Source organism: Hypanus sabinus, chromosome 31, assembly GCF_030144855.1.
Source record: "Hypanus sabinus isolate sHypSab1 chromosome 31, sHypSab1.hap1, whole genome shotgun sequence".
NCBI classification, from domain to species: Eukaryota; Metazoa; Chordata; class Chondrichthyes; order Myliobatiformes; family Dasyatidae; genus Hypanus; species Hypanus sabinus.
Window position 1 is genome coordinate 35,879,191 of NC_082736.1, and position 27,556 is coordinate 35,906,746.

General features: G+C 49.7%; 1 protein-coding gene and 1 long non-coding RNA gene across 9 annotated transcripts in view; one reads left to right on the top strand and one right to left on the bottom strand.

The window, feature by feature from the left end:
• LOC132384087 (solute carrier family 22 member 6-A-like) overlaps window positions 1-27,556 on the bottom strand; it is a 43,454-nt gene continuing 15,898 nt past the window's right edge. For both annotated transcript variants that reach the window (XM_059955420.1, XM_059955421.1), the window contains exons 4-8: window positions 18,256-18,410; window positions 17,268-17,436; window positions 5,793-5,916; window positions 3,543-3,658; window positions 1-277 (exon numbers count right to left, since the gene is read on the bottom strand). In XM_059955420.1, the coding sequence (XP_059811403.1) occupies window positions 16-277; window positions 3,543-3,658; window positions 5,793-5,916; window positions 17,268-17,436; window positions 18,256-18,410 (826 nt within the window). In that variant the 3' untranslated portion in view covers window positions 1-15. The remainder of the gene's footprint in view (window positions 278-3,542; window positions 3,659-5,792; window positions 5,917-17,267; window positions 17,437-18,255; window positions 18,411-27,556) is intronic.
• On the top strand, window positions 72-27,546 carry LOC132384088 (uncharacterized). 7 transcript variants are annotated; one of them, XR_009508845.1, is made up of 3 exons: window positions 72-210; window positions 18,260-18,430; window positions 21,830-27,546. It is a non-coding gene; the product is annotated as an uncharacterized LOC132384088 (long non-coding RNA). The 7 variants fall into 7 exon arrangements; XR_009508848.1 differs by lacking the exon at window positions 72-210 and adding an exon at window positions 686-2,757 and having other exon boundaries at window positions 18,305-18,430; XR_009508849.1 differs by lacking the exon at window positions 72-210 and adding an exon at window positions 17,252-17,372 and having other exon boundaries at window positions 18,305-18,430.

Below are 27,556 nucleotides of genomic sequence, written 5' to 3' on the forward strand. Positions count from 1 at the left end.
CCACATGGCTGGCAGTTAATGTGGCCAATCAGAGTGGGCAAATTCCAACTGGTAGCACTGACCTTTTGGGACGAAGATGTTAATCAGGATAACCAACCCCGCCAGGATGAGGGAAGCACTTTGCGTGAATCTCCTGCCGATGTAACTCATGGTGCAAACACCCACCAGCTTAGCAGGGATGTCTATCGCTCCGAAGATGAGCTGGATCAGGTAGATGTCAACTCCAAACCCTTCCAGGTCCACTGCCAGTCCATAGTACGAGAAGCTCGTTGAGAACCTATGAGACAGGGGAGAAGATTCACTAGAACGGGTCTCACCAATACCCATAGGGACAAAGGTTATGGGGACTTGGCCCTTCAAATAAACCCAGGAACTCCCTCTAACGGCCCTTCCTCACGTGAAAGAAGAATGTAAAGCTGAAGCTTTATCACGCCTTGGTCAGAATGCTTGTAGAGTATTGTGAGCAGTTTTGGATCCCTTATCTTAGAAAGGATGTGCTGGCATTGGACAGGGTCCAGGGATTAATGTATGAGGATTGTCTGATGGCTCCAGACCTCTACTCACTGGAGTTTTAAAGAATGAGGGAGAATCTTTTTTGAAACCTATCGAATACTGAAAGGCCTCAATAGAGTGGATGTGGAGAGGATATTTCCTATAGTGGGGGAGTCTAGCACCAGAGGACACAGATAGAGTGGATGTGGAGAGGGTGTTTCCTATAGTGGGGGAGTCTAGGACCAGAGGACACAGTTAGAGTGGATATGGAGAGGATGTTTCCTATAGTGGGGGAGTCTAGGGCCAGAGGAAACAGATAGAGTTGATGTGGAGAGTATGTTTCCTATAGTGGGGGAGTCTAGGACCAGAGGACACAGATAGAGTGGATGTGGAGAGGATGTTTCCTATAGTGGGGGAGTCTAGGACCAGAGGACACAGATAGAGTTGATGTGGAGAGTATGTTTCCTATAGTGGGGGAGTCTAGGACCGGAGGACACAGATAGAGTGGATGTGCTGGGGGCAGCCACCTACACAGCGAGCCCATGACTCACCGACCCAGACCCGTCTGTCTTTGCACTGTGGGAGGAAATCGGAACGCTCTGAGGGAATCTGAGGGTCACTGGGAGAGAGCGTGCAAACTCCTGACGGGCAGTGGTTGAACTCGAACTCTGAACTTAACTGCTGGCGTTGTCAAGTGGTTCGCTGATGTGCCATCCCTGAGGGTGGCATAGGATCATAAGGAATCGGAGCAGGATTCAGCCATCTGGTCCGTCGAGCTTGCCCCGCCAATCAGTAAGATCACGGCTGATCACTACCTATCTGCCTTCCGCCCATAACCCTTCATTCCCCCACTGTGCAAAAATCTATCCAACCTTGTCTTAAATATATTTACTGATGTAGCCTCCACTGCTTCCCTGGGCAAGAGAATTCCACAGATTCGCCACCCTCTGGGAAAAGCAGTTCCTCCTCATCTCTACCCTAAATCTACTCCCCTAAATCTTGAGGCTGAGTCCCCTATTTCTAGTCTCACCTACCATTGGAAACAACTTTCCCGCCTTTATCTTACCTATCCTTATAGAAACATAATTTTCTATAATAATCTCCTCATAACTTTAAATGTTTCTGTAAGATCTCCTGTCTTTCTTCTGAATTCCACCAACTGCAGTCCCAGGCAACAGTTTCTCCTCCTGGTCTAACTCCCTCATCTCTGGAATCAACCTGGTGAACCTCCTCTGCACTGCCTCTAAAGCCAGTATATCCTTCCTCAAGTACGGAGACCAGAACTACACACAGTTCTCCAGGTGCGGCCTCACCAGTACCCTGTACAGTTGCAGCATGGCCTCCCTGCTCTTCAATTCAATCCCTCCAGCAATGAAGGCCAACATCCCGTTTGCCTTCTTGATAGCCTGCTGTACCTGCAAACCAATCTTCTGTGGTTCATGCACAAGCACTCCCAAGTCCCTCTGCACAGCAGCATGCTGTAATCTTTCACCATTTAAACGATAATGTGATCTTCCATTTTCCTTCCACAGTGGATGACCTCCTAGTTACTGACGTTGCATGCCATGTGCCAGACCCTTGCCCACACATTTAATCTATCCATATCTCTCTGCAAGCTCTCCGTATCCTCTGAACAATTTGCTTTCCCACTCAATTTAGTGTCGTCAGCAAACTTAGATACACTCTGCTCGTTCCCCTCTTCCAGATTGTTAATGTATATTGTGAACAGTTGCAGGCCCAGCATCGGCCCCTGTGGCACACCTCTCACCATTGATTACCAACCAGAGAACTACCCATGCATCCCAACTCTCTGCTTTCTATTAGTTAACCAATCCTCTATCTATGCTGATACATCACCCCCAACTCTATACATCCTTATCTTATGGATAAGTCTTATCAAATGCCTACCAGAAATCCAAGTATATAATGTCCATCTGTTCCCCTCTATCCTCTGTGCTCATTATATCCTCAAAGAGCTCCAGTAAGTTTGTCAAACAGGACCTGCCTTTGCTGAATGCATTCTGCGTCTGTCTGACGGATCCATTTCTTTCCAGATGCCTCACTATTTCTTCTTTAATGATAGCTTCAAGCATTTTCTCAGCTTCAGGTGTTAAACTAACTGGGCTCCCCATCTATAATTCCTGACAGATTTTCTCGTGTGGGCTACAGTTTCCTGCCTTTTGCCTGCACCCTTTTCTGGAACACTGGTGCGACATTTGCCTTCTTCCAATCCGCCAGGACCTGCCCAGAGACCAGAGAATTTTGGTAAATTATCACCAAAGCCTCGACTATAATCTCTGCCATTTCCTTCAGTTTCCTGGGATGCATTCCATCAGGACCAGGGGACTTACCTATCCTTAGGCCCACAAGTTTGCTCAACACTACCTCTTTAGTGATAGCTTTCGTATTGAGGTCCTCACCTCCCATTGTATTCATAACATCTCTCTTTGGCATGTTAGACGTGTCCTCCACTGTGAAGAACAACACAAAATAGTCATTTAAAGCCTCATTACCTAATATTAATTCCCCCTTCTCATCCTCCAAGGGACCTACGTTCACTTAAAGGGGGTTAGTGGCTTGCAGGATGCTATTACAGCATCAGGGGCATCAGAGTTCTGAGTTCAGTTCTGCCATGGTCTCCAAGGAGTTTGTACGTTCTCCATGTGGGTTTCCTCCAGGTGCCCGGGTTTCCTCCCACAGTCAGAGGGCTGACGATAGACAAATCCCATGGTCCTGATAGAATGCATCCCAGGGTACTGAAAGAAATGGCAGAGGTTAACTGGTCATTGTAAGTTGTCCCATGATTAGGCTCGGGTTAAGGGGGTGCTGGGCACCGTGGCTCGGAGCACTGGAAGGGGCTGTTCAACACTGTAGCTTTAAATAGAAAATACAGCCCCCTACAGCCCCGTCCCCTCCATTGAGGCTCTCGAGCAGAGACATCTCCTGTCAAGCCCCCCCTCAGGAAATTCACAGGTTAAATCAGGTGACTCCCCTCCCCTATTTTTCTAAACTCCCAGGAGCACAGAGGATAGGACAGGTAAATGACCTACCAGATGGACATGGTGCAGAAGGTTATCCTGCGGACTGTGGGAGTTTTGAACAGGTCAAAGGCGTTGTACGTCCCCTTGCTGGATGTTAGCTCCGCCTCCATGCTGGACTTGAGGAACTTTGGGAATATAGGAGCGTATGAGATCAGAGCTGGAGATGGCCACTCGGCCCTTCGAACGTGTTCCTCCCTCCCTTACTCCAGCCCTTCCCCAGCACCAGTTTCCTGCCCTTCTCCCCCACCTCGGTGAGTGAGTCTCCCTGGTTCCCTGGGCTAGGCCACCACCCTCTGAGCGAAGAAACTCCTCCATGTTTGGTGTGTACGGTAGACTGAGCAGTACAACATGCATACATAGATGAGCATCACACGGGTATGCCATGCACATGGGAATATATTGTGTAAAATGCAACACAGAAAGATACCACACACACAGATGAATATAAGACCATAAGATATAGGGACAGAATTAGGCCATTTGGCCCATCCACTTTATCCCACTATTCCATCATGGCTGATCCATTTTCCTCTCAGCCCCATTCTCCTGCCTTCTCCCCGTATCCCTTCATGCCCTGACCAATCAAGAATCCATGAACCCCTGCCTTAAATATACCCAGTGACGGCCTAGACAGCCTATGGCAAAGATTTTCACAGATTCACCACCCCTGGCTAAAGAAATTCCTCCTCTTCTCTGTTCTAAAAGGACACCCCTCTATCCTGAGGCTGTGCCCTCTGGTCTTAGACTGCCCCACACCACAGGAAGCATGCTGTCCTCGCCTCCACTCTATCAAGGCCCTTCACCTTTCGATCGGTTTCAGTGAGGACCCCCGCCCCCCCATTCTTCTGAATTCCAGTGAGTAGAGGCCCAGAGACATAGAACACTCCTCATATGACAAGCATTTCAATCCCAGAATCACTTATCTTTGAACTTGCTCCAATGTCAGCACATCCTTTCTTGGATAGGAGGTCCAGAACTGCTGAGGCCTCACCAGTGCTTTCTATAGCCTCAACGTTGCAACTTCACACACGGGAACATACCGTGCAAGCCCTCGGTCCAGGGCCGTGAACCCTGGTTTCTTTATTTCATTTAGAGACACACTGTGGTGACAGGCCATTTCGGTTTAATGATCCCGCGCAGTCCAATTACACCTGACTGACTAACCAGTACGGCGGGAGGAGGCCCACGCAGTCACGGGGTGAACGTACAAACTCCTCACGGGATCCGTGGTTGCTGGTGTTGTGAAACAACTGTGCTAACCGCTAGGCCGCGGTGCTGCCCGAGCCTCAGACTCGTCAGCCAAGGGGAGGGGAAGGGTCCGGCCTGTTCGCCTTGGTGGATTTCCATCATAACAGTCCTTGCCCTAATGTCCTGAATCCTCCTCCCTGATGGAATCAGAGCAGAATTAGGCCATTTGGCCCTTTGAGTCTATTCTGCCATATCATCATGGCTGATCCATTTTCCCTCTCAGGCCCCAGTCTCCTCCCCGTAACCCTTCATGTCCTGCCCAGTGAAGAGTCTATTAAATATACCCGATGACTTGGCCTCCACAGGCACCCGTGGCAGCAGATTCCCCAGATTCACCACTCTCTGGCTCTTACCACTCTACTTCCCATGTGTAAGGTATAATCCCCCGGGTGTACAGTGTATTCCCCCTGTGTGTAGAGTATATTCCCCCCGTGTGTACGGTATAATCCCCCGGGTGTACAGTGTATTCCCCCTGTGTGTAGAGTATATTCCCCCCGTGTGTACGGTATAATCCCCCGGGTGTACAGTGTATTCCCCCTGTGTGTAGAGTATATTCCCCCCGTGTGTACGGTATAATCCCCCATGTGTACAGTGTATTCCCCCTGTGTGTAGAGTATATTCCCCCCGTGTGTACGGTATAATCCCCCAGGTGTACAGTGTATTCCCCCTGTGTGTAGAGTATATTCCCCCCGTGTGTACGGTATAATCCCCCGGGTGTACAGTGTAATCCCCCTGTGTGTAGAGTATATTCCCCCTGCGTGTATGGTATAATCCCCCATGTGTACGGTACAATCCCCTGTGTGTAGGGTTATCCTGTGGACTGTGGGACCTTCTGTGTATGGTATAATTCCCTTTGTGTGCAGTATATTCCTGTGTATATGGATGCATGGTGTACTGAATGATACACACTGAACGATTGAGCACCCTGCCCATTACTGAGGCCACTCCACAAGCTTCCTATTGGGATACCCGTTGCTGACGACAGGGAACCTGTTTCCCATCAGCACTCACCGCTGCTGTTATCTCCTCGGCTTCCTCCTTCTTGCCGTTCATCCTCGCCACTCTCTTGAGCTCTTTGAGAGCCACATCAATCTTGTTGTTCATCACGAGCCACCGGGCGGACTCGGGAATCCACCTGTAAACAGGGTATTTCAGGCGTTAACCCTGGCAATTTCTCTCTGTACATGTTCTGAACTTCTCCACTCTACACCATAACTCTCTAAGGTTGGGAACAGAATACAGCAGGACTGCAGTTTGGATAAACCTTTACACAGACTGTCTCCGTTCAGAATATAAACGCAGGGATGTAACACTGAGGCATTACAAGGCACCGTTCAGACTATGCTTGGAGATGTCAGCAAATCTAGGCCTCATATCCGAGAAAGGATGTGTTGTCATTGGACAGGGTCCAGAGGAGATTCATGACAATGATTCTGGTAACATCTGAGGAGCATTGATGGCCGTGGGCCTTTACTCGCTGGAGTTTCGAAAAATGAGAGGGGATCTCATTGAAACCTTTCAAATATTGAAAGGCCTAGATAGAGTGAATGTGGAGAGGATGTTTCCTATAGTGGGGGGAGTCTAGGACCAGAGGACACAGATAGAGTGAATGTGGAGAGGATGTTTCCTATAGTGGGGGGAGTCTAGAACCAGAGGACACAGATAGAGTGGATGTGGAGAGGATGTTTCCTATAGTGGAGGAGTCTAGGACCAGAGGACACAGATAGAGTGGATGTGGAGAGGATGTTTCCTATAGTGGGGGAGTCTAGGACCAGAGGACATAGATAGAGTGAATGTGGAGAGGATGTTTCCTATAGAGGGGGGGGTCTTGGACCAGAGGACACAGATAGAGTGGATGTGGAGAGGATGTTTCCTGTAGTGGGGGAGTCTAGGACCAGAGGACACAGATAGAGTGGATGTGGAGAGGATGTTTCCTATAGTGGGGGAGTCTAGGACCAGAGGACACAGATAGAGTGGATGTGGAGAGGATGTTTCCTATAGTGGGGGAGTCTAGGACCAGAGGACACAGATAGAGTGGATGTGGAGATGATGTTTCCTACAGTGGGGGAGTCTAGGACCAGAGGACACAGATAGAGTGGATGTGGAGAGGATGTATCCTGTAGTGGGGGAGTCTAGGACCAGAGGACACAGATAGAGTGGATGTGGAGAGGGTGTTTCCTTTAGTGGAGGAGTCTAGGACCACAGATAGAGTGGATGAGGAGAGGATGTTTCCTATAGTGGGGGAGTCTAGGACCAGGGAACACAGATAGAGTGGATGTGGAGAGGATGTTTCCTATAGTGGGGGAGTCTAGGACCACAGATAGAGTGGATGTGGAGAGGATGTTTCCTATAGTGGGGGAGTCTAGGACCAGAGGACACAGATAGAGTGGATATGGAGAGGATGTTTCCTATAGTGGGGGAGTCTAGAACCAGAGGACACAGATAGAGTGGATGTGGAGAGGATGTTTCCTAAAGTGGGGGATTCTAGGACCAGAGGACACAGATAGAGTGGATGTGGAGAGGATGTTTCCTGTAGTGGGGGAGTCTAGGACCAGAGGACACAGATAGAGTGGATGTGGAGAGGATGTTTCCTGTAGTGGGGGAGTCTAGGACCAGAGGACACAGATAGAGTGGATGAGGAGAGGATGTTTCCTATAGTGGGGGAGTCTAGGACCAGGAAACACAGATAGAGTGGATGTGGAGAGGATGTTTCCTGTGGTGGGGGAGTCTAGGACCAGAGGACACAGATGGAGTGGATGTGGAGAGGATGTTTCCTATAGTGGGGGAGTCTAGGGCCAGAGGACACAGATAGAGTGGATGTGGAGAGGATGTTTCCTATAGTGGGGGAGTCTAGGACCAGAGGACACAGATAAAGTGGATGTGGAGAGGATGTTTCCCATAGTGGGGGAGTCTAGGGCCAGAGGACACAGATAGAGTGGATGTGGAGAGGATGTTTCCTATAGTGGGGGAGTCTAGGACCAGAGGACACAGATAGGGTGGATGTGGAGAGGATGTTTCCTATAGTGGGGGAGACTAGGACCAGAGGACATAGATAGAGTGAATGTGGAGAGGATGTTTCCTATAGAGGGGGGGTCTTGGACCAGAGGACACAGATAGAGTGGATGTGGAGAGGATGTTTCCTGTAGTGGGGGAGTCTAGGACCAGAGGACACAGATAGAGTGGATGTGGAGAGGATGTTTCCTATAGTGGGGGAGTCTAGGACCAGAGGATACAGATAGAGTGGATGTGGAGAGGATGTTTCCTATAGTGGGGGAGTCTAGGACCAGAGGACACAGATAGAGTGGATGTGGAGAGGATGTATCCTGTAGTGGAGGAGTCTAGGACCAGAGGACACAGATAGAGTGGATGTGGAGAGGGTGTTTCCTTTAGTGGGGGAGTCTAGGACCAGAGGACACAGATAGAGTGGATGAGGAGAGGATGTTTCCTATAGTGTGGGAGTCTAGGACCAGGGAACACAGATAGAGTGGATGTGGAGAGGATGTTTCCTGTGGTGGGGGAGTCTAGGACCAGAGGACACAGATGGAGTGGATGTGGAGAGGATGTTTCCTATAGTGGGGGAGTCTAGGGCCAGAGGACACAGATAGAGTGGATGTGGAGAGGATGTTTCCTATAGTGGGGTAGTCTAGGACCAGAGGACACAGATAGAGTGGATGTGGAGAGGATGTTTCCTAAAGTGGGGGATTCTAGGACCAGAGGACACAGATAGAGTGGATGAGGAGAGGATGTTTCCTATAGTGGGGGAGTCTAGGACCAGGAAACACAGATAGAGTGGATGTGGAGAGGATGTTTCCTGTGGTGGGGGAGTCTAGGACCAGAGGACACAGATGGAGTGGATGTGGAGAGGATGTTTCCTATAGTGGGGGAGTCTAGGGCCAGAGGACACAGATAGAGTGGATGTGGAGAGGATGTTTCCTATAGTGGGGGAGTCTAGGACCAGAGGACACAGATAGAGTGGATGTGGAGAGGATGTTTCCTATAGTGGGGGAGTCTAGGACCAGAGGACACAGATAGAGTGGATGTGGAGAGGATGTTTCCTATAGTGGGGGAGTCTAGGACCAGAGGACACAGATAGAGTGGATATGGAGAGGATGTTTCCTATAGTGGGGGAGTCTAGGACCAGAGGACTCAGATAGAGTGGATGTGGAGAGGATGTTTCCTAAAGTGGGGGATTCTAGGACCAGAGGACACAGATAGAGTGGATGTGGAGAGGATGTTTCCTGTAGTGGGGGAGTCTAGGACCAGAGGACACAGATAGAGTGGATGTGGAGAGGATGTTTCCTGTGGTGGGGGAGTCTAGGACCAGAGGACACAGATGGAGTGGATGTGGAGAGGATGTTTCCTATAGTGGGGGAGTCTAGGGCCAGAGGACACAGATAGAGTGGATGTGGAGAGGATGTTTCCTATAGTGGGGGAGTCTAGGACCAGAGGACACAGATAGAGTGGATGTGGAGAGGATGTTTCCTGTGGTGGGGGAGTCTAGGACCAGAGGACACAGATGGAGTGGATGTGGAGAGGATGTTTCCTATAGTGGGGGAGTCTAGGGCCAGAGGACACAGATAGAGTGGATGTGGAGAGGATGTTTCCTATAGTGGGGGAGTCTAGGACCAGAGGACACAGATAGAGTGGATGTGGAGAGGATGTTTCCTATAGTGGGGGAGTCTAGGACCAGAGGACACAGATAGAGTGGATGTGGAGAGGATGTTTCCTATAGTGGGGGAGTCTAGGACCAGAGGACACAGATAGAGTGGATATGGAGAGGATGTTTCCTATAGTGGGGGAGTCTAGGACCAGAGGACTCAGATAGAGTGGATGTGGAGAGGATGTTTCCTAAAGTGGGGGATTCTAGGACCAGAGGACACAGATAGAGTGGATGTGGAGAGGATGTTTCCTGTAGTGGGGGAGTCTAGGACCAGAGGACACAGATAGAGTGGATGTGGAGAGGATGTTTCCTGTGGTGGGGGAGTCTAGGACCAGAGGACACAGATGGAGTGGATGTGGAGAGGATGTTTCCTATAGTGGGGGAGTCTAGGGCCAGAGGACACAGATAGAGTGGATGTGGAGAGGATGTTTCTTGTAGTGGGGGAGTCTAGGACCAGAGGACACAGATAGAGTGGATGTGGAGAGGGTGTTTCCTTTAGTGGGGGAGTCTAGGACCAGAGGACACAGATAGAGTGGATGAGGAGAGGATGTTTCCTATAGTGGGGGAGTCTAGGACCAGGGAACACAGATAGAGTGGATGTGGAGAGGATGTTTCCTGTGGTGGGGGAGTCTGGGACCAGAGGACACAGATGGAGTGGATGTGGAGAGGATGTTTCCTATAGTGGGGGAGTCTAGGGCCAGAGGACACAGATAGAGTGGATGTGGAGAGGATGTTTCCTATAGTGGGGGAGTCTAGGACCAGAGGACTCAGATAGAGTGGATGTGGAGAGGATGTTTCCTAAAGTGGGGGATTCTAGGACCAGAGGACACAGATAGAGTGGATGTGGAGAGGATGTTTCCTGTAGTGGGGGAGTCTAGGACCAGAGGACACAGATAGAGTGGATGTGGAGAGGATGTTTCCTGTGGTGGGGGAGTCTAGGACCAGAGGACACAGATGGAGTGGATGTGGAGAGGATGTTTCCTATAGTGGGGGAGTCTAGGGCCAGAGGACACAGATAGAGTGGATGTGGAGAGGATGTTTCCTATAGTGGGGGAGTCTAGGACCAGAGGACACAGATAGAGTGGATGTGGAGAGGATGTTTCCTGTGGTGGGGGAGTCTAGGACCAGAGGACACAGATGGAGTGGATGTGGAGAGGATGTTTCCTATAGTGGGGGAGTCTAGGGCCAGAGGACACAGATAGAGTGGATGTGGAGAGGATGTTTCCTATAGTGGGGGAGTCTAGGACCAGAGGACACAGATAGAGTGGATGTGGAGAGGATGTTTCCTATAGTGGGGGAGTCTAGGACCAGAGGACACAGATAGAGTGGATGTGGAGAGGATGTTTCCTATAGTGGGGGAGTCTAGGACCAGAGGACACAGATAGAGTGGATATGGAGAGGATGTTTCCTATAGTGGGGGAGTCTAGGACCAGAGGACTCAGATAGAGTGGATGTGGAGAGGATGTTTCCTAAAGTGGGGGATTCTAGGACCAGAGGACACAGATAGAGTGGATGTGGAGAGGATGTTTCCTGTAGTGGGGGAATCTAGGACCAGAGGACACAGATAGAGTGGATGTGGAGAGGATGTTTCCTGTGGTGGGGGAGTCTAGGACCAGAGGACACAGATGGAGTGGATGTGGAGAGGATGTTTCCTATAGTGGGGGAGTCTAGGGCCAGAGGACACAGATAGAGTGGATGTGGAGAGGATGTTTCTTGTAGTGGGGGAGTCTAGGACCAGAGGACACAGATAGAGTGGATGTGGAGAGGGTGTTTCCTTTAGTGGGGGAGTCTAGGACCAGAGGACACAGATAGAGTGGATGAGGAGAGGATGTTTCCTATAGTGGGGGAGTCTAGGACCAGGGAACACAGATAGAGTGGATGTGGAGAGGATGTTTCCTGTGGTGGGGGAGTCTGGGACCAGAGGACACAGATGGAGTGGATGTGGAGAGGATGTTTCCTATAGTGGGGGAGTCTAGGGCCAGAGGACACAGATAGAGTGGATGTGGAGAGGATATTTCCTATAGTGGGGGAGTCTAGGACCAGAGGACACAGATAGAGTGGATGTGGAGAGGATGTTTCCTATAGTGGGGGAGTCTAGGACCAGAGGACACAGATAGAGTGGATGTGGAGAGGATGTTTCCTATAGTGGGGGAGTCTAGGACCAGAGGACACAGATAGAGTGGATATGGAGAGGATGTTTCCTATAGTGGGGGAGTCTAGGACCAGAGGACACAGATAGAGTGGATGTGGAGAGGATGTTTCCTAAAGTGGGGGATTCTAGGACCAGAGGACACAGATAGAGTGGATGTGGAGAGGATGTTTCCTGTAGTGGGGGAGTCTAGGACCAGAGGACACAGATAGAGTGGATGTGGAGAGGATGTTTCCTGTAGTGGGGGAGTCTAGGACCAGAGGACACAGATAGAGTGGATGAGGAGAGGATGTTTCCTATAGTGGGGGAGTCTAGGACCAGGAAACACAGATAGAGTGGATGTGGAGAGGATGTTTCCTGTGGTGGGGGAGTCTAGGACCAGAGGACACAGATAGAGTGGATGAGGAGAGGATGTTTCCTATAGTGGGGGAGTCTAGGACCAGGAAACACAGATAGAGTGGATGTGGAGAGGATGTTTCCTGTGGTGGGGGAGTCTAGGACCAGAGGACACAGATGGAGTGGATGTGGAGAGGATGTTTCCTATAGTGGGGGAGTCTAGGGCCAGAGGACACAGATAGAGTGGATGTGGAGAGGATGTTTCCTATAGTGGGGGAGTCTAGGACCAGAGGACACAGATAGAGTGGATGTGGAGAGGATGTTTCCTATAGTGGGGGAGTCTAGGGCCAGAGGACACAGATAGAGTGGATGTGGAGAGGATGTTTCCTATAGTGGGGGAGTCTAGGGCCAGAGGACACAGATAGAGTGGATGTGGAGAGGATGTTTCCTATAGTGGGGGAGTCTAGGACCAGAGGACACAGATAGAGTGGATGTGGAGAGGATGTTTCCTATAGTGGGGGAGTCTAGGACCAGAGGACACAGATAGAGTGGATGTGGAGAGGATGTTTCCTATAGTGGGGGAGTCTAGGGCCAGAGGACACAGATAGAGTGGATGTGGAGAGGATGTTTCCTATAGTGGGGGAGTCTAGGGCCAGAGGACACAGATAGAGTGGATGTGGAGAGGATGTTTCCTGTAGTGGGGGAGTCTAGGACCAGAGGACACAGATAGAGTGGATGTGGAGAGGATGTTTCCTGTAGTGGGGGAGTCTAGGACCAGAGGACACAGATAGAGTGGATGTGGAGAGGATGTTTCATATAGTGGGGGAGTCTAGGACCAGAGGACACAGATAGAGTGGATATGGAGAGGATGTTTCCTATAGTGGGGGAGTCTAGGACCAGAGGACACAGATAGAGTGGATGTGGAGAGGATGTTTCCTAAAGTGGGGGATTCTAGGACCAGAGGACACAGATAGAGTGGATGTGGAGAGGATGTTTCCTGTAGTGGGGGAGTCTAGGACCAGAGGACACAGATAGAGTGGATGAGGAGAGGATGTTTCCTGTAGTGGGGGAGTCTAGGACCAGAGGACACAGATAGAGTGGATGAGGAGAGGATGTTTCCTATAGTGGGGGAGTCTAGGACCAGGAAACACAGATAGAGTGGATGTGGAGAGGATGTTTCCTGTGGTGGGGGAGTCTAGGACCAGAGGACACAGATGGAGTGGATGTGGAGAGGATGTTTTCTATAGTGGGGGAGTCTAGGACCAGAGGACACAGATAGAGTGATGTGGAGAGGTTGTTTCCTATAGTGGGGGAGTCTAGGACCAGAGGACACAGATAGAGTGGATGTGGAGAGGATGTTTCCTATAGTGGGGGAGTCTAGGACCAGAGGACACAGATAGAGTGGATATGGAGAGGATGTTTCCTATAGTGGGGGAGTCTAGGACCAGAGGACACAGGTAGAGTGGATGTGGAGAGGATGTTTCCTAAAGTGGGGGATTCTAGGACCAGAGGACACAGATAGAGTGGATGTGGAGAGGATGTTTCCTGTAGTGAGGGAGTCTAGGACCAGAGGACACAGATAGAGTGGATGAGGAGAGGATGTTTCCTATAGTGGGGGAGTCTAGGACCAGGGAACACAGATAGAGTGGATGTGGAGAGGATGTTTCCTGTGGTGGGGGAGTCTAGGACCAGAGGACACAGATGGAGTGGATGTGGAGAGGATGTTTCCTATAGTGGGGGAGTCTAGGGCCAGAGGACATAGATAGAGTGGATGTGGAGAGGATGTTTCCTGTAGTGGGGGAGTGTAGGACCAGAGGACACAGATAGAGTGGATGTGGAGAGGGTGTTTCCTTTAGTGGGGGAGTCTAGGACCAGAGGACACAGATAGAGTGGATGAGGAGAGGATGTTTCCTATAGTGGGGGAGTCTAGGACCAGGGAACACAGATAGAGTGGATGTGGAGAGGATGTTTCCTGTGGTGGGGGAGTCTGGGACCAGAGGACACTGATGGAGTGGATGTGGAGAGGATGTTTCCTATAGTGGGGGAGTCTAGGGCCAGAGGACACAGATAGAGTGGATGTGGAGAGGATATTTCCTATAGTGGGGGAGTCTAGGACCAGAGGACACAGATAGAGTGGATGTGGAGAGGATGTTTCCTATAGTGGGGGAGTCTAGGACCAGAGGACACAGATAGAGTGGATGTGGAGAGGATGTTTCCTATAGTGGGGGAGTCTAGGACCAGAGGACACAGATAGAGTGGATATGGAGAGGATGTTTCCTATAGTGGGGGAGTCTAGGACCAGAGGACACAGATAGAGTGGATGTGGAGAGGATGTTTCCTAAAGTGGGGGATTCTAGGACCAGAGGACACAGATAGAGTGGATGTGGAGAGGATGTTTCCTGTAGTGGGGGAGTCTAGGACCAGAGGACACAGATAGAGTGGATGTGGAGAGGATGTTTCCTGTAGTGGGGGAGTCTAGGACCAGAGGACACAGATAGAGTGGATGAGGAGAGGATGTTTCCTATAGTGGGGGAGTCTAGGACCAGGAAACACAGATAGAGTGGATGTGGAGAGGATGTTTCCTGTGGTGGGGGAGTCTAGGACCAGAGGACACAGATAGAGTGGATGAGGAGAGGATGTTTCCTATAGTGGGGGAGTCTAGGACCAGGAAACACAGATAGAGTGGATGTGGAGAGGATGTTTCCTGTGGTGGGGGAGTCTAGGACCAGAGGACACAGATGGAGTGGATGTGGAGAGGATGTTTCCTATAGTGGGGGAGTCTAGGGCCAGAGGACACAGATAGAGTGGATGTGGAGAGGATGTTTCCTATAGTGGGGGAGTCTAGGACCAGAGGACACAGATAGAGTGGATGTGGAGAGGATGTTTCCTATAGTGGGGGAGTCTAGGGCCAGAGGACACAGATAGAGTGGATGTGGAGAGGATGTTTCCTATAGTGGGGGAGTCTAGGGCCAGAGGACACAGATAGAGTGGATGTGGAGAGGATGTTTCCTATAGTGGGGGAGTCTAGGACCAGAGGACACAGATAGAGTGGATGTGGAGAGGATGTTTCCTATAGTGGGGGAGTCTAGGACCAGAGGACACAGATAGAGTGGATGAGGAGAGGATGTTTCCTATAGTGGGGGAGTCTAGGGCCAGAGGACACAGATAGAGTGGATGTGGAGAGGATGTTTCCTATAGTGGGGGAGTCTAGGGCCAGAGGACACAGATAGAGTAGATGTGGAGAGGATGTTTCCTATAGTGGGGGAGTCTAGGACCAGAGGACACAGATAGAGTGGATGTGGAGAGGATGTTTCCTATAGTGGGGGAGTCTAGGACCAGAGGACACAGATAGAGTGGATGTGGAGAGGATGTTTCCTATAGTGGGGGAGTCTAGGACCAGAGGACACAGATAGAGTGGATATGGAGAGTATGTTTCCTAGTGGGGGATTCTAGGACCAGAGGACACAGATAGAGTGGATGTGGAGAGGATGTTTCCTATAGTGGGGGAGTCTAGGACCAGAGGACACAGATAGAGTGGATGTGGAGTGGATTGTTCCTGTAGTGGGGATTCTAGGACCAGAGGGCACAGATAGAATGAGTGTGGAGAGGATGTTTAGAATGAGTAGGATTTGCAAAAGAGATGAGAAGGAGTTTCTTTAACCAGGTGAATCTGTGGAATTCTTTGCTGAGGATGTTTGCAAAGATCAAGATGTTGGGTACATTTAAAGCAGGGGTTCATAGGTTTTTGATTAGTCAGGGCATAAGAGGTTACGGAGAGAAGGCAGGAGTGTGGGATTGAGAGGGATAATAAATCAGCCATAATGGAATGGCTGACTTGATGGGCCAAATGGCCTAATTCTGCTCCCTATGCCATATGGTCTTATCATTTGCTTGGGTGATATTTCAGATTCATTTATTTGTCATAGGTATGAGATGTCTTACTTGTATTAACAACCAGCACACACGATAGCATAACGGTTAGCCCAATAACTTACAGCACCAGCGACCACATTCAATCCCCACCGCCGTCTATAAGGAGTTTGTACGCTCACCCCGTTTTTCTCCCTCATTAGGGGCAGTAAGTTTGTGGAGATGCTATGTTGATGGCAACTGTTGTGGGCTGCCCCCTGCACATTCTCAGAATGTGTCGGTCATTGATGCAAACAACACATTTTGCTGTATGTTTCAATGTCCATGTAATAACTAAAGCAAACCTTTATCTTTTCATCTCTCAGTTTTCTCTCTTCTACATTCCGTGTCTCGCAGTCCATGTTCTACGTTCTGTGTTCCATGTTTCGCGTTCTGTGTTCCACATTCTGTGCTCTGTGTTTCGCGTTCTGTGTTCTACATTCTGTGTTCTGTGTTCTACATTCTGTGCTCTGTGTTTCGCGTTCTGTGTTCCACACTCTGTGCTGTGTTTCGTGTTCTGTGTTCCACACTCTGTGCTCTGTGTTTCGCGTTCTGTGTTCCACACTCTGTGCTCTGTGTTTCGCGTTCTGTGTTTCACATTCTGTGTTCTGTGTCTCGTATTCTGTGTTCTACATTCTGTGTTCTGTGTCTTGCGTTCTGTGTTCTACATTCTGTGTTCTGTGTCTAGCGTTCTGTGTTCCACATTCTGTGTTCTGTGTCTCGTATTCTGTGTTCTGTGTCTCGCATTCTGTGTTCTACATTCTGTGTTCTGTGTCTAGTGTTCAGTGTTCCACATTCTGTGTTCTGTGTCTCGCGTTCTGTGTTCTACATTCTGTGTTCTGTGTCTCGCGTTCTGTGTTCTACATTCTGTGTTCTGTGTCTAGCGTTCTGTGTTCTACATTCTGTGTTCTGTGTCTAGCGTTCTGTGTTCTACATTCTGTGTTCTGTGTCTAGCGTTCTGTGTTCTACATTCTGTGTTCTGTGTCTCGCGTTCTGTGTTCTACATTCTGTGTTCTGTGCCTCGTGTTCTGTGTTCTACATTCTGTGTTCTGTGTCTCGTATTCTGTGTTCTACATTCTGTGTTCTGTGTCTCGCGTTCTGTGTTCTACATTCTGTGTTCTGTGTCTCGTGTTCTGTGTTCTACATTCTGTGTTCTGTGTCTCGTGTTCTGTGTTCTACATTCTGTGTTCTGTGTCTCGCGTTCTGTGTTCTACATTCTGTGTTCTGTGTCTAGCGTTCTGTGTTCTACATTCTGTGTTCTGTGGTCTGTGTTCTATGTTCCATGATCCGTGTTCTCTAGTGTTTGGTCTGTCCAAGTCTCCCTCCTACCAATAGTTGTTGACCCAGGTACTTTGGGAAGGAACCCCACACACACACTCACACAGTGCCTCCCACGGGAACCCATCACTGACGCGCCTCACGCGGGATTTACCAAGAGTAGAGGAAGAAAATGTAAAAAGGCACGGAGAGGGCCAGGAAAAGCAAGCGGCCGTCTGGGATTCCGTACGCAATGCCGGGCAGGATCAGCTGGCCGAAGGTGTAGCAGTAGTTGCAAAGTGTAATGGCACGTATCCGGAGTTCCGTCGGGATCCACTCGATGACTGAATGGGGAAGAAGCGAGAACGTCACTGTGTAGCGAGCCGATAGAGGGTCTCTCCTGAGCCAGAGAGACTCGGAGTGAATCTCAGTGACTTATTTTATTGGAAGAGTGAGCAGAGCTTAGCAATGCGGCCGTGTGTGAGTGGAAGGGGGGGGGGGGCGGCGGAGGGAGAGAGGGAGAGGGAGGGAGAGAGGGAGAGAGGGAGAGAGGGAGAGAGGGAGAGAGGGAGAGAGGGAGAGAGGGAGAGAGAGAGAGAGAGAGAGAGAGAGAGAGAGAGAGAGAGAGAGCGCGAGCTATCTCATTGCTGGGGGCAGGAAGAGTGATCTCCTCTTGCCTGGCTCCCATTTTCCCTGGAAGGGTCCCGGGGCACAACAGGGACACTTCCCAATCCAACACTTCCGAACCAAACCCCAGTGGTGATCTGAGGTTCACCCACCTCTACTCCACCTCTGAGGATGGAGGCACGACACAGTGAGCAAGCACACTACGGGCGGCTCACGTATTCTGAGCAGATCTGGGCCACTAATCTAAGAAAGGATGTGCTGGCCTTGGAGAATAGAGGGACGTCCATTTAGAACAGGGATGAGGAGGAATTTCTTTAGCCAGAGGGTGATAAATCTGTGGAATTCATTGCCATAGGCAGCTGTGAAGGTCCTCATTGGGTATATTTAAAGTGGAGGTTGATTGGTTCTTGATTAGTCAGGGTGTTAAAGGCTAAGGGGAGAAGGCAGGACAGTGGGGTTGAGAGGGATAATAAATCAGCCGTGATGGAAGGGAACATGGGTCAAAAGCCGAATTCTGATCGTAAGGTCTCACGCACCCAGGCACACTGTGTTGAGAATCATCCCTGACACCGCCATTCCTGACAGGACCCTCCAGAAGCAGTAGAGTGGGAAGGAGGAGGAGAAGGCGCCGCACGTCCCGGACACCGCCATCAGAAGTTGGGATGACAGTAGGAGCATCCGCCGTCCGAACCTGACAACCAAAAGCACCAGGTAAAACATCTCACCTCGATACCTAAACAGAAGATTCTGCAAATGCTCACTCACACACTGCTGGAGGAACTCAACAGGTCAGGCAGCATCTATGGAGAGAAATAAACAGTCGAGGTTCCTTGAAGGACCTCAGCCCAGCAGGTGACAGGTGGAACCAGGTTCCTTCCCTTTCTGCAGTGGTCCATTGTCCTGACCTATCAGATTGCTTCTTCTTCAGTCTTTAACCTCTTCTCCCTATCACCCCCCGGCGTCTCACTTTGTGTCTTTTGAGGAAAGGTTGAGTGAGCTATTTAGAGAAACAGTGCAGAACGGGGTCTTCCGGCCCACCAAAGGCTCGCCACCCGGCAACCCACCAATTTAACCCCTAGCCTAATCACAGGACCAATTACCCTACCCACTGGTACATCTTTGGATTGTGGGAGGGAACCTGATCACCTGGAGGAAACCCACACACACACACGGGAAGCACGTGCTTGGGGGGGGGGCACTGGGATTGAACTCTGAACTCTGATGACCCCAGCTGTCATGGTAACCACTACTGTACTGTGGCGATACATTTATCTTTGGAGTGAAGGAGGAAGAGAGGCGACTTGATACAAGACGATCGAGTGGACAGCCAGAGGCTTTTCTCCCAGGGTGGAAATGGCTGATGCAAGGGGGCTTAATTTTAATGTGATTGGAGAGAAGTATGGCGGGGGGGGTGATGCTAGAGGTAGTGTTTTTTACACAGAGAATGGTGCAATAGTTCTATGTTCTATTTCTGGGGCATAAATAAACAGTCGACCTTTCAGGCCTCAACCCTTCATCAGAACATCTCATTACCCAGCCAGCACTAGATTTCAAATTGAAAGTAAAGTTATGATCAAAATGCACATCGGTTACAATATAGTGCCCTGAGATTCTTTTTCTTGCAGGCATTTACGGAAAAATAAAGGATCCAATGGAATTTATGGAAAAACACCCATAAATCCACCCAGGCCGTGCTCTCTTCTCACTGCTGCCATCAGGCAGGAGGTAAAGGAGCCTCAGGTTCCACACCACCAGGATCAGGAACAGTTTCCCACATCACCAGGTTCAGGATCAGTTATTACCCCTCAACCATCAGGAAGGAGGTACAGGAGCCTCAGGTCCCACACCACCAGGATCAGGAACAGTTATTACCCCTCAACCATCAGGTCCCACACCACCAGGTTCAGGATCAGTTATTACCCCTCAACCATCAGGAAGGAGGTACAGGAGCCTCAGGTCCCACACCACCAGGTTCAGGAACAGTTATTACCCCTCAACCATCAGGTAGAAGGTACAGGAGCCTCAGGACTCACACCTCCAGGTTCAGGATCAGTTATTACCCCTCAACCATCAGGTAGAAGGTACAGGAGCGTCAGGTCCCACACCACCAGGATCAGGAACAGTTATTACCCCTCAACCATCGGGACCCACACCACCAGGTTCAGGAACTAATCACCCCTCAACCATCAGGTCCCACACCACCAGGTTCAGGGACAGTTATTACCCCTCAGCCATCAGGTCCCACACCACCAGGTTCAGGAACAGTTACTACCCCTCAACCATCAGGTCCCACACCACCAGGTTCAGGGACAGTTATTACCCCTCAACCATCAGGTAGAAGGTACAGGAGCGTCAGGTCCCGCACCACCAGGTTCAGGATCAGTTATTACCCCTCAACCATCAGGAAGGAGGTACAGGAGCCTCAGGTCCCACACCACCAGGTTCAGGGACAGTAACTACCCCTCAACCATCAGGTAGAAGGTACAGGAGCCTCAGGACTCACACCACCAGGTTCAGGAACAGTTATTACCCCTCAACCATCAGGTCCCACACCACCAGGTTCAGGATCAGTTATTACCCCTCAACCATCAGGAAGGAGGTACAGGAGCCTCAGGTCCCACACCACCAGGTTCAGGGACAGTAACTACCCCTCAACCATCAGGTAGAAGGTACAGGAGCCTCAGGACTCACACCACCAGGTTCAGGAACAGTTATTACCCCTCAACCATCAGGTCCCACACCACCAGGTTCAGGAACAGTTATTACCCCTCAACCATCAGGTCCCACACCACCAGGTTCAGGGACAGTTACTACCCCTCAACCATCAGGTCCCACACCACCAGGTTCAGGGACAGTAACTACCCCTCAACCATCAGGTAGAAGGTACAGGAGCCTCAGGACTCACACCACCAGGTTCAGGAACAGTTATTACCCCTCAACCATCAGGTCCCACACCACCAGGTTCAGGAACAGTTATTACCCCTCAACCATCAGGTCCCACACCACCAGGTTCAGGGACAGTTACTACCCCTCAACCATCAGGTCCCACACCACCAGGTTCAGGGACAGTAACTACCCCTCAACCATCAGGTAGAAGGTACAGGAGCCTCAGGACTCACACCACCAGGTTCAGGAACAGTTATTACCCCTCAACCATCAGGTCCCACACCACCAGGTTCAGGAACAGTTATTACCCCTCAACCATCAGGTCCCACACCACCAGGTTCAGGAACAGTTATCACCCCTCAGCCATCAGGTCCCACACCACCAGGTTCAGGAACAGTTATCACCCCTCAACCATCAGGTCCCACACCACCAGGTTCAGGAACAGTTATTATCCTCAGCCATCAGGTCCCACACCACCAGGTTCAGGAACAGTTATTACCCCTCAACCATCAGGTAGAAGGTACAGGAACCTCAGGACTCACAGCAGCAGGTTCTTGACCATCGGGCTCCTGAACTGGTGTGGATAACTTCACTCGCCTCTACTCTGAGCTGATTCCACAATCTACAGACTCACATCTAAAACTCCTGTTCTCAGTCTTATCCACCTTTTTTGTATTTACACAGTTTCTCTTTTGCTCGTTGGTTGTTTTTCAGCCCTTGTGTGTAGTTTTTCATCGATTCTATTGTATTTCTCGGTCCTACTGTGAATGCCCGCAAGAAAATGAATCTCAGTGTTGGTGTCAAGTGACCCTCGCGTACTTTAATAATAAATTTACTTAGACTGATCAAAGACGGGACAACCTATCGATACGCAAAAGCTGACAAGTTGCAAATGAGAACACGAGTTGTGAAGAGTCCCTGAAGGTGAGTTGAGGAATCAGTTCAATGTTGAGCTGAGTGAAGTTACCCACACCGGTTCAGGAGCCTGACAGTCGTGGGGTAATAACTGCTCCTGAACCTGGTGGTGGGGGTCCCAAGGCTCCTGTACCTCCTTCCCAGTGGCAGCAGCGAGAAGAGAGCATGGCCTGGGTGGTGGGGTGTCCCTGACGATGGATGCTGCTTTCCTGTGTCAATGCTCCATGTTGGTGTGCTCAGTGGTGGGGAGGGCTTTACCCGGGATGGACTCGGCCGAATCCAATACCTTCTGTCAACTTTTTTTTCCAGATTTAACAGCATGGGTGAATTTTCAACCAGAGCACATCACCTCCTTAACTGCAGAGCTGACCTTCGGACCAGACTCGGTTTAACCTTTTACTGCGAGGGCCGTTGCCCTACTTCCCCTGCACGTGTCCTCAGTGGCACGGCCCAGCTGGCGGTGGGCGGCGCGGTGACGCCAGAACCCAGGGCGGACAAAGCAATTTGATGGGGGACAGAGGGTCGGACATCATCAGAGGAGGGGAATGGGAACTCAGTGTTTCAGATCCCCGGACAATCGAATGTCTCTTCCCCCTACTGGGTTCCTCCAGCAACTTATTTTGACAGAGGACGTGGTGTGTGAGTGTGTGTCTATCTGTGTACCTTTAAGATGTGTACTTTTAAGATAGAGATGTGGCCACTTGCAACTGTGTATATGAGTTCGGGAGAGGGGGGATGTGTTTATGGTATAAGTCCATAAGACATAGGACCAGAATTAGGCCATTTGGCCCATCGAGTCTATTCCACCATTAAATCACGACTGCTCCTTTCCTCCCCGTCCTCAGCCTCCTCCCCAGATTTCTCCCAGTAACCTTTGACGCATGTCCAGTCAAGAACTTATCAACCTTTGCCTTAAATACACCCAACAACTTGGCTTCCACAGCTGCCTGTGGTAATAAATTCCACAAATTCACCACCCTCTGGCTAAAGAAATTTCTCCACATCTCCGTTTTAAATGGACGCTGCTCTATCCTGAGGCTGTGCCCTCTTGTCCTGGTGTCCCCCACCATGGGAAATATCCTTTCCACATCTACTCTGTCTAGTCTTTTCAACATTCTAAAGGTGCCCAGCGAGGGTTAACTACTCTGCTGAAGAGGCTTATCATGTCTATTCTGGGTCAGCTCCCTCACCTTTGGTCCCCACCAGACTCTCAGCTCTCACCAGTGGCTCATCTGTGTTGTGGATAGTGTGGAGGGCTGTCAGAGGTTACAGAGAGACATTGATAGGATGCAAAACTGGGCTGAGAAGTGGCAGATGGAGTTCAACCCAGATAAATGTGAGGTGGTTCATCTTGGTAGGTCAAATATGATGGTAAAATATAGCATTAATGGTAAGACTCTTGGCAGTGTGGAGGATCAGAGGGATCTTGGGGTCTGAGTCCATAGGACACTCAAAGCTGCTGCGCAGGTTGACTATGGTTAAGAAGGCATACAGTGTATTGGCCTTCATCAACCGTGGGATGGAGTTTAAGAGTTGAGAGGTAATGTTACAGCTATAAGGACCCTGGTCAGACCCCACTTGGAGTACTGTGCTCAGTTCTGGTTGCCTCACTATAGGAAGGACGTGGAATCCATAGAAAGGGAGCAGAGGAGATTTACAAGAATGTTGCCTGGATTGGGGAGCATGCCTTATGAGAATAGGTTGAGTGAACTCAGCCTTTTCTCCTGGAGTGATAAAGGATGAGAGGTGACCTGATAGAGGTGTATAAGATGATGAGAGACATTGATCGTGTGGATAGTCAGAGGCTTTATCCCAGGGCTGAAATGGCTAACATGAGAGGGCAGTTTTAAGGTGCTTGGAAGTAGGTACAAAGGAGATGTTAAGGGTAAGTTTTTTACGCAGAGAGTGGTGAGTGCGTGGAATGGCTGCTGGTGACGGTGGTGGAGGCGGATACGATAGGGTCTTTTAAGAGACTCCTGGACATGTACAGAGCACAGAAAAATCGAGGGCTATGGGTAAGCATAGGTAATTTCTAAAGTAAGTACATGTTCAGCACAGCATTGTGGGCTGAAGGGCCTGTATTGTGCTGTAGGTTTTCCATGTTTGTGTCTGTGTCCCTCATGGTCCTACACACCACAATAAGGTCACCCCTCAGACTCCTACACCCTATCTGTGTCCCTCATGGTTCTACACACCTCTATAAGCTCACACCTCAGTCTCCTACACCCTATCTGTGTCCCTCATGGTTCTACACACCTCTATAAGGTCACCCCTCAGTCTCCTACACCCTATCTGTGTCCCTCATGGTTCTACACACCTCTATAAGGACACCCCTCAGTCTCCTACACCCTATCTGTGTCCCTCATGGTTTTACACACCTCTATAAGGTCACCCCTCAGCTTACTACACCCTATCTGTGTCCCTCATGGTTCTACACACCTCTATAAGGACACCCCTCAGTCTCCTACACCCTATCTGTGTCCCTCATGGTTTTACACACCTCTATAAGGTCACCCCTCAGTCTCCTACACCCTTTCTGTGTCCCTTGTAGTTCTATACATCTCTATAAGGTCACCCCTCAATTTCCTATGCCCCACTGAGGAACATCCCAATCTGATCACCCTCTCTCCATATTCAGTCCCTCGAGTCCTGGCGATGTCTTTGTAAGCCTCCCTGTGCTGTCTTTCTGAACAGGGGTCTGCAACTGTGGCCTCGCACAATTGCGACAGACTGTCCGGACTCCTGAACGCAGCACCCCGGCGGATGGAGAGTGCACCAAACACCTTGTGAGAGGAATCCATGGTTACATATTAACTCCGTACAGAAAGAGAGCTGGGAAAGGTTACAGCTCTCACCCTATTGCCCCGGGCAAATCTGTCAATAAACTAAACGAATACCAAAGGATCAGTAACAGACCCAATGGACTTTGAGCTTTTGGCAGGGTTGTCATTGGATTCACCATGGTCTTGGGTTGGATCAGAAGGCCATATCCATTCCTAGTGGAAATAACATTGGCACAGAAGGCAAAACTGAGCATAGGAGAGTACAGCTCAGGAACAGGCCATTCGGCCCACAATTTTGTGCTGACCCAGCTAAAAATCAAATTTAAAACACCCAAACATTAATCTCTTCTACCTACACCATGTCCATACCTCTCCATCTTTCTCACGTCCATGTGCCAATCCAAATGGCTCTGAAAAGCCTCTGATGTATTTGCCTCTACCAGGCATCCACCCCTCTCTGAGTAAAAATGTTACCAGTCACATCCGCTTTGAATTGACCTCCTCTCACCCTCAATGCGTGCCCTCTGGTGTTAGACATTGCAACCCTGGGAAACAGATACTCTCCGTCCACTCTGTCTCTGCCTCTCATAATCTTATAAACCTCGATCAGATCTCCCCTCAGCCTCTGACACTCCAGAGAAAACAACCCAAGTTTGTCCGGCCTCTCGTGATAGCACACACCCTCTAAACCAGGCAGCATCGAGGTGAACCTCTTCTGCTCCCTCTCCAAGGCCTCAACATCTCTCCGATAGTGGGGCAACCAGAACTGTGTGCAATTCTCCAGATGCAACCTCACTAGAGTTTTATAAAGTTATTATAACCTCTTGACTTTTGAACTCAATGCTTCGACTAATAAAAGCAAACATTCCATAAGCCTTCTTAACCACCCTATCGACCTGTGGAGCCACTTTCAAGGAGCTGTCAACTTGGATCCCAAGATCCCTCTGCTCAGCAACACCATTAGGGATCTTTTCCCTTAAGTATACTGCCTCCTTGTACTTGCCCCTCCAGTACCCTGTTTTCATAGAACAGGCCCCTTGACCCACCATCTGATTACAGAGAAATGAGGACGTTGGTACATTAACAATGTTTAAAATGTGTTTGGACAGGTGCACAAACAGGAAAGGCATTGAGGGCAAATGAGACCAGGATAGATGGACAATCCCAGTCAGTACAGACCAGGCGGGCTGAAGGGCCTGTTTCTGTGCTGTTGGGAGTGGGGGAGGTGGGATGGAGAGGAGGCATCCATGACTGGTTAATCTTCTTTCCTGTCCTGAAGGTAGTTATGCTGAATAGCGATGGATCTGAAGCAGCGCCAGTTTCTTCCTCCACAGACGCTGCCTGTTGTAGGAAATAAAACATTACAGCGCAGTACAGGCCCTTCAGCCCACAATATTTAACCTACTCCAACATCAATCTAACCCTTTCCTCCCACAAAACCCTCCATCTTTCTATCATCCACGTGCCTATATAAGAGTCTCTTAAATACCATTAATGTATCTGCACTACCATCTCCCATGGCAGGGCATCCCACTCTCTCAAAATTACCTCTGACCCCCCCCCCCCAAAAACTTTCCTCAGCTTAAATTGTGCCTCCTCCAAATTAGCCATTTCCACCCTGGGAAAAAGTCTCTGGCTGTCCTCTCAATCTATGCCTCTTACCTTCTTGTACACTTCTATCAAGTCACCTCTCACCCTCCTCCACTCCAAAGAGCAAAGCCCTAACTCACTCAACCTAACCACATAAGCCATGCTCTCTAATCCAGGCAGCATCCTGATAAATCTCCTTTGCACCCTCTCCATAGCTTCCACATCCTTCCTATAGTGAGGTGACCAGAATTGAACACAATACTCCAAGTCTCAATACTCTAAATCTCACCAGAGATTTGTACAGTTGCAACATGACCTCTCTACTCTTGAACTCAATACCCCTATTAATGAAGCCTCGCATCCCATAGGCCTTCTTAATTACCCTACCAACCTGTGCAGCGACCTTGAGGGATGTATAGATTTCAACCCCAATGTCCCTTTGTTCATCTACATTCTTAAGTAACTGACCATTAATCCTGTACTCAGTCTTCTGGTTTGTCCTTCCAAAATGCATCACCTCACACTTATCCGGATTGAACTCCATCTGCCATTTTTCTGCCCAACTCTGCAGCCTGTCTATATCCTCTTGTAACCTTCGACCATCTACAGCTCCATCCACAACTCCTCCAATCTTCATGTCATCCACAAACTTACTCACCCATCCTTCCGCCTCTACATCCAGGTCATTTATAAAAATCACAAATAGCAGGGGTCCCAGGACAGATCCCTGCGGCACTCCACTGGTCACCAACCTCCAGGCAGAATACTTTCCTTCCACAACTACCCTCTGCTTTCTGCCTTTAAGCCAATTTTTTATCCAAACAGCCAAGGTTCCATTTATCCCATGCCTCATGACTTTCTGGATGAGTCTCTCATGAGGGACATTGTCAAATGCTTTACTAAAGTCCATGTAGACCACATCCACTGCTCTCCCCTCATCAATTTCTTTTGTTACCTCTTTAAAAAAACTCAATCAGGCTTGTGAGGCACGATCTTCCCTTCACAAAGCCACGTTGACTATCCATGAGTAGACAGTACTTCTCCAAATGCTCGTTGATCCTATCCTTAAGAATCCTTTCCAGTAGTTTTCCGACCACTGACGTAAGACTCACCGGTCTGTAGTTCCCAAGTTTCTCCCTATTACCTTTTTTAAACAAGGGAACTACATTTGCCATTCTCCAGTCCTCCAGCACTTCCCCTGTAGCCAAAGAGGATTCAAAGATCATGGCTAATGCTCCTGCGATCTCTTCTCTCAATTCCCACAACAACCTGGGGAGTATCATATCCAGCCCTGGGGATTTATCAATCTTAATGTTTTTAAGAAGATCCAGTACTTCTTCTTCCTCAATCTCCACATTGTCCAGCACACAGGCCCACTCAACTCGACCTCATCCTGATCAAGATGCTTTTCACTTGTGAATACTGAAGCGAAGTATACATTTAGGACCTCCCCAACCTCCTCTGCCTCCAGGCACATGTTGCCCTCTTTATCCTTTAGCCATGTACAGCCATCCTCTGCCTTCTATGTTGCAGGCCAATTCTGAATCCACACAGCCAAGATTCCCTGGATCTCATGCCCCAACTTTCAGAACGAGCCTACATTGTCGAATGCCTTTCTAAAATCCGTGTAGATATTCGGATGAATCGCTCAATCCCAGCACCT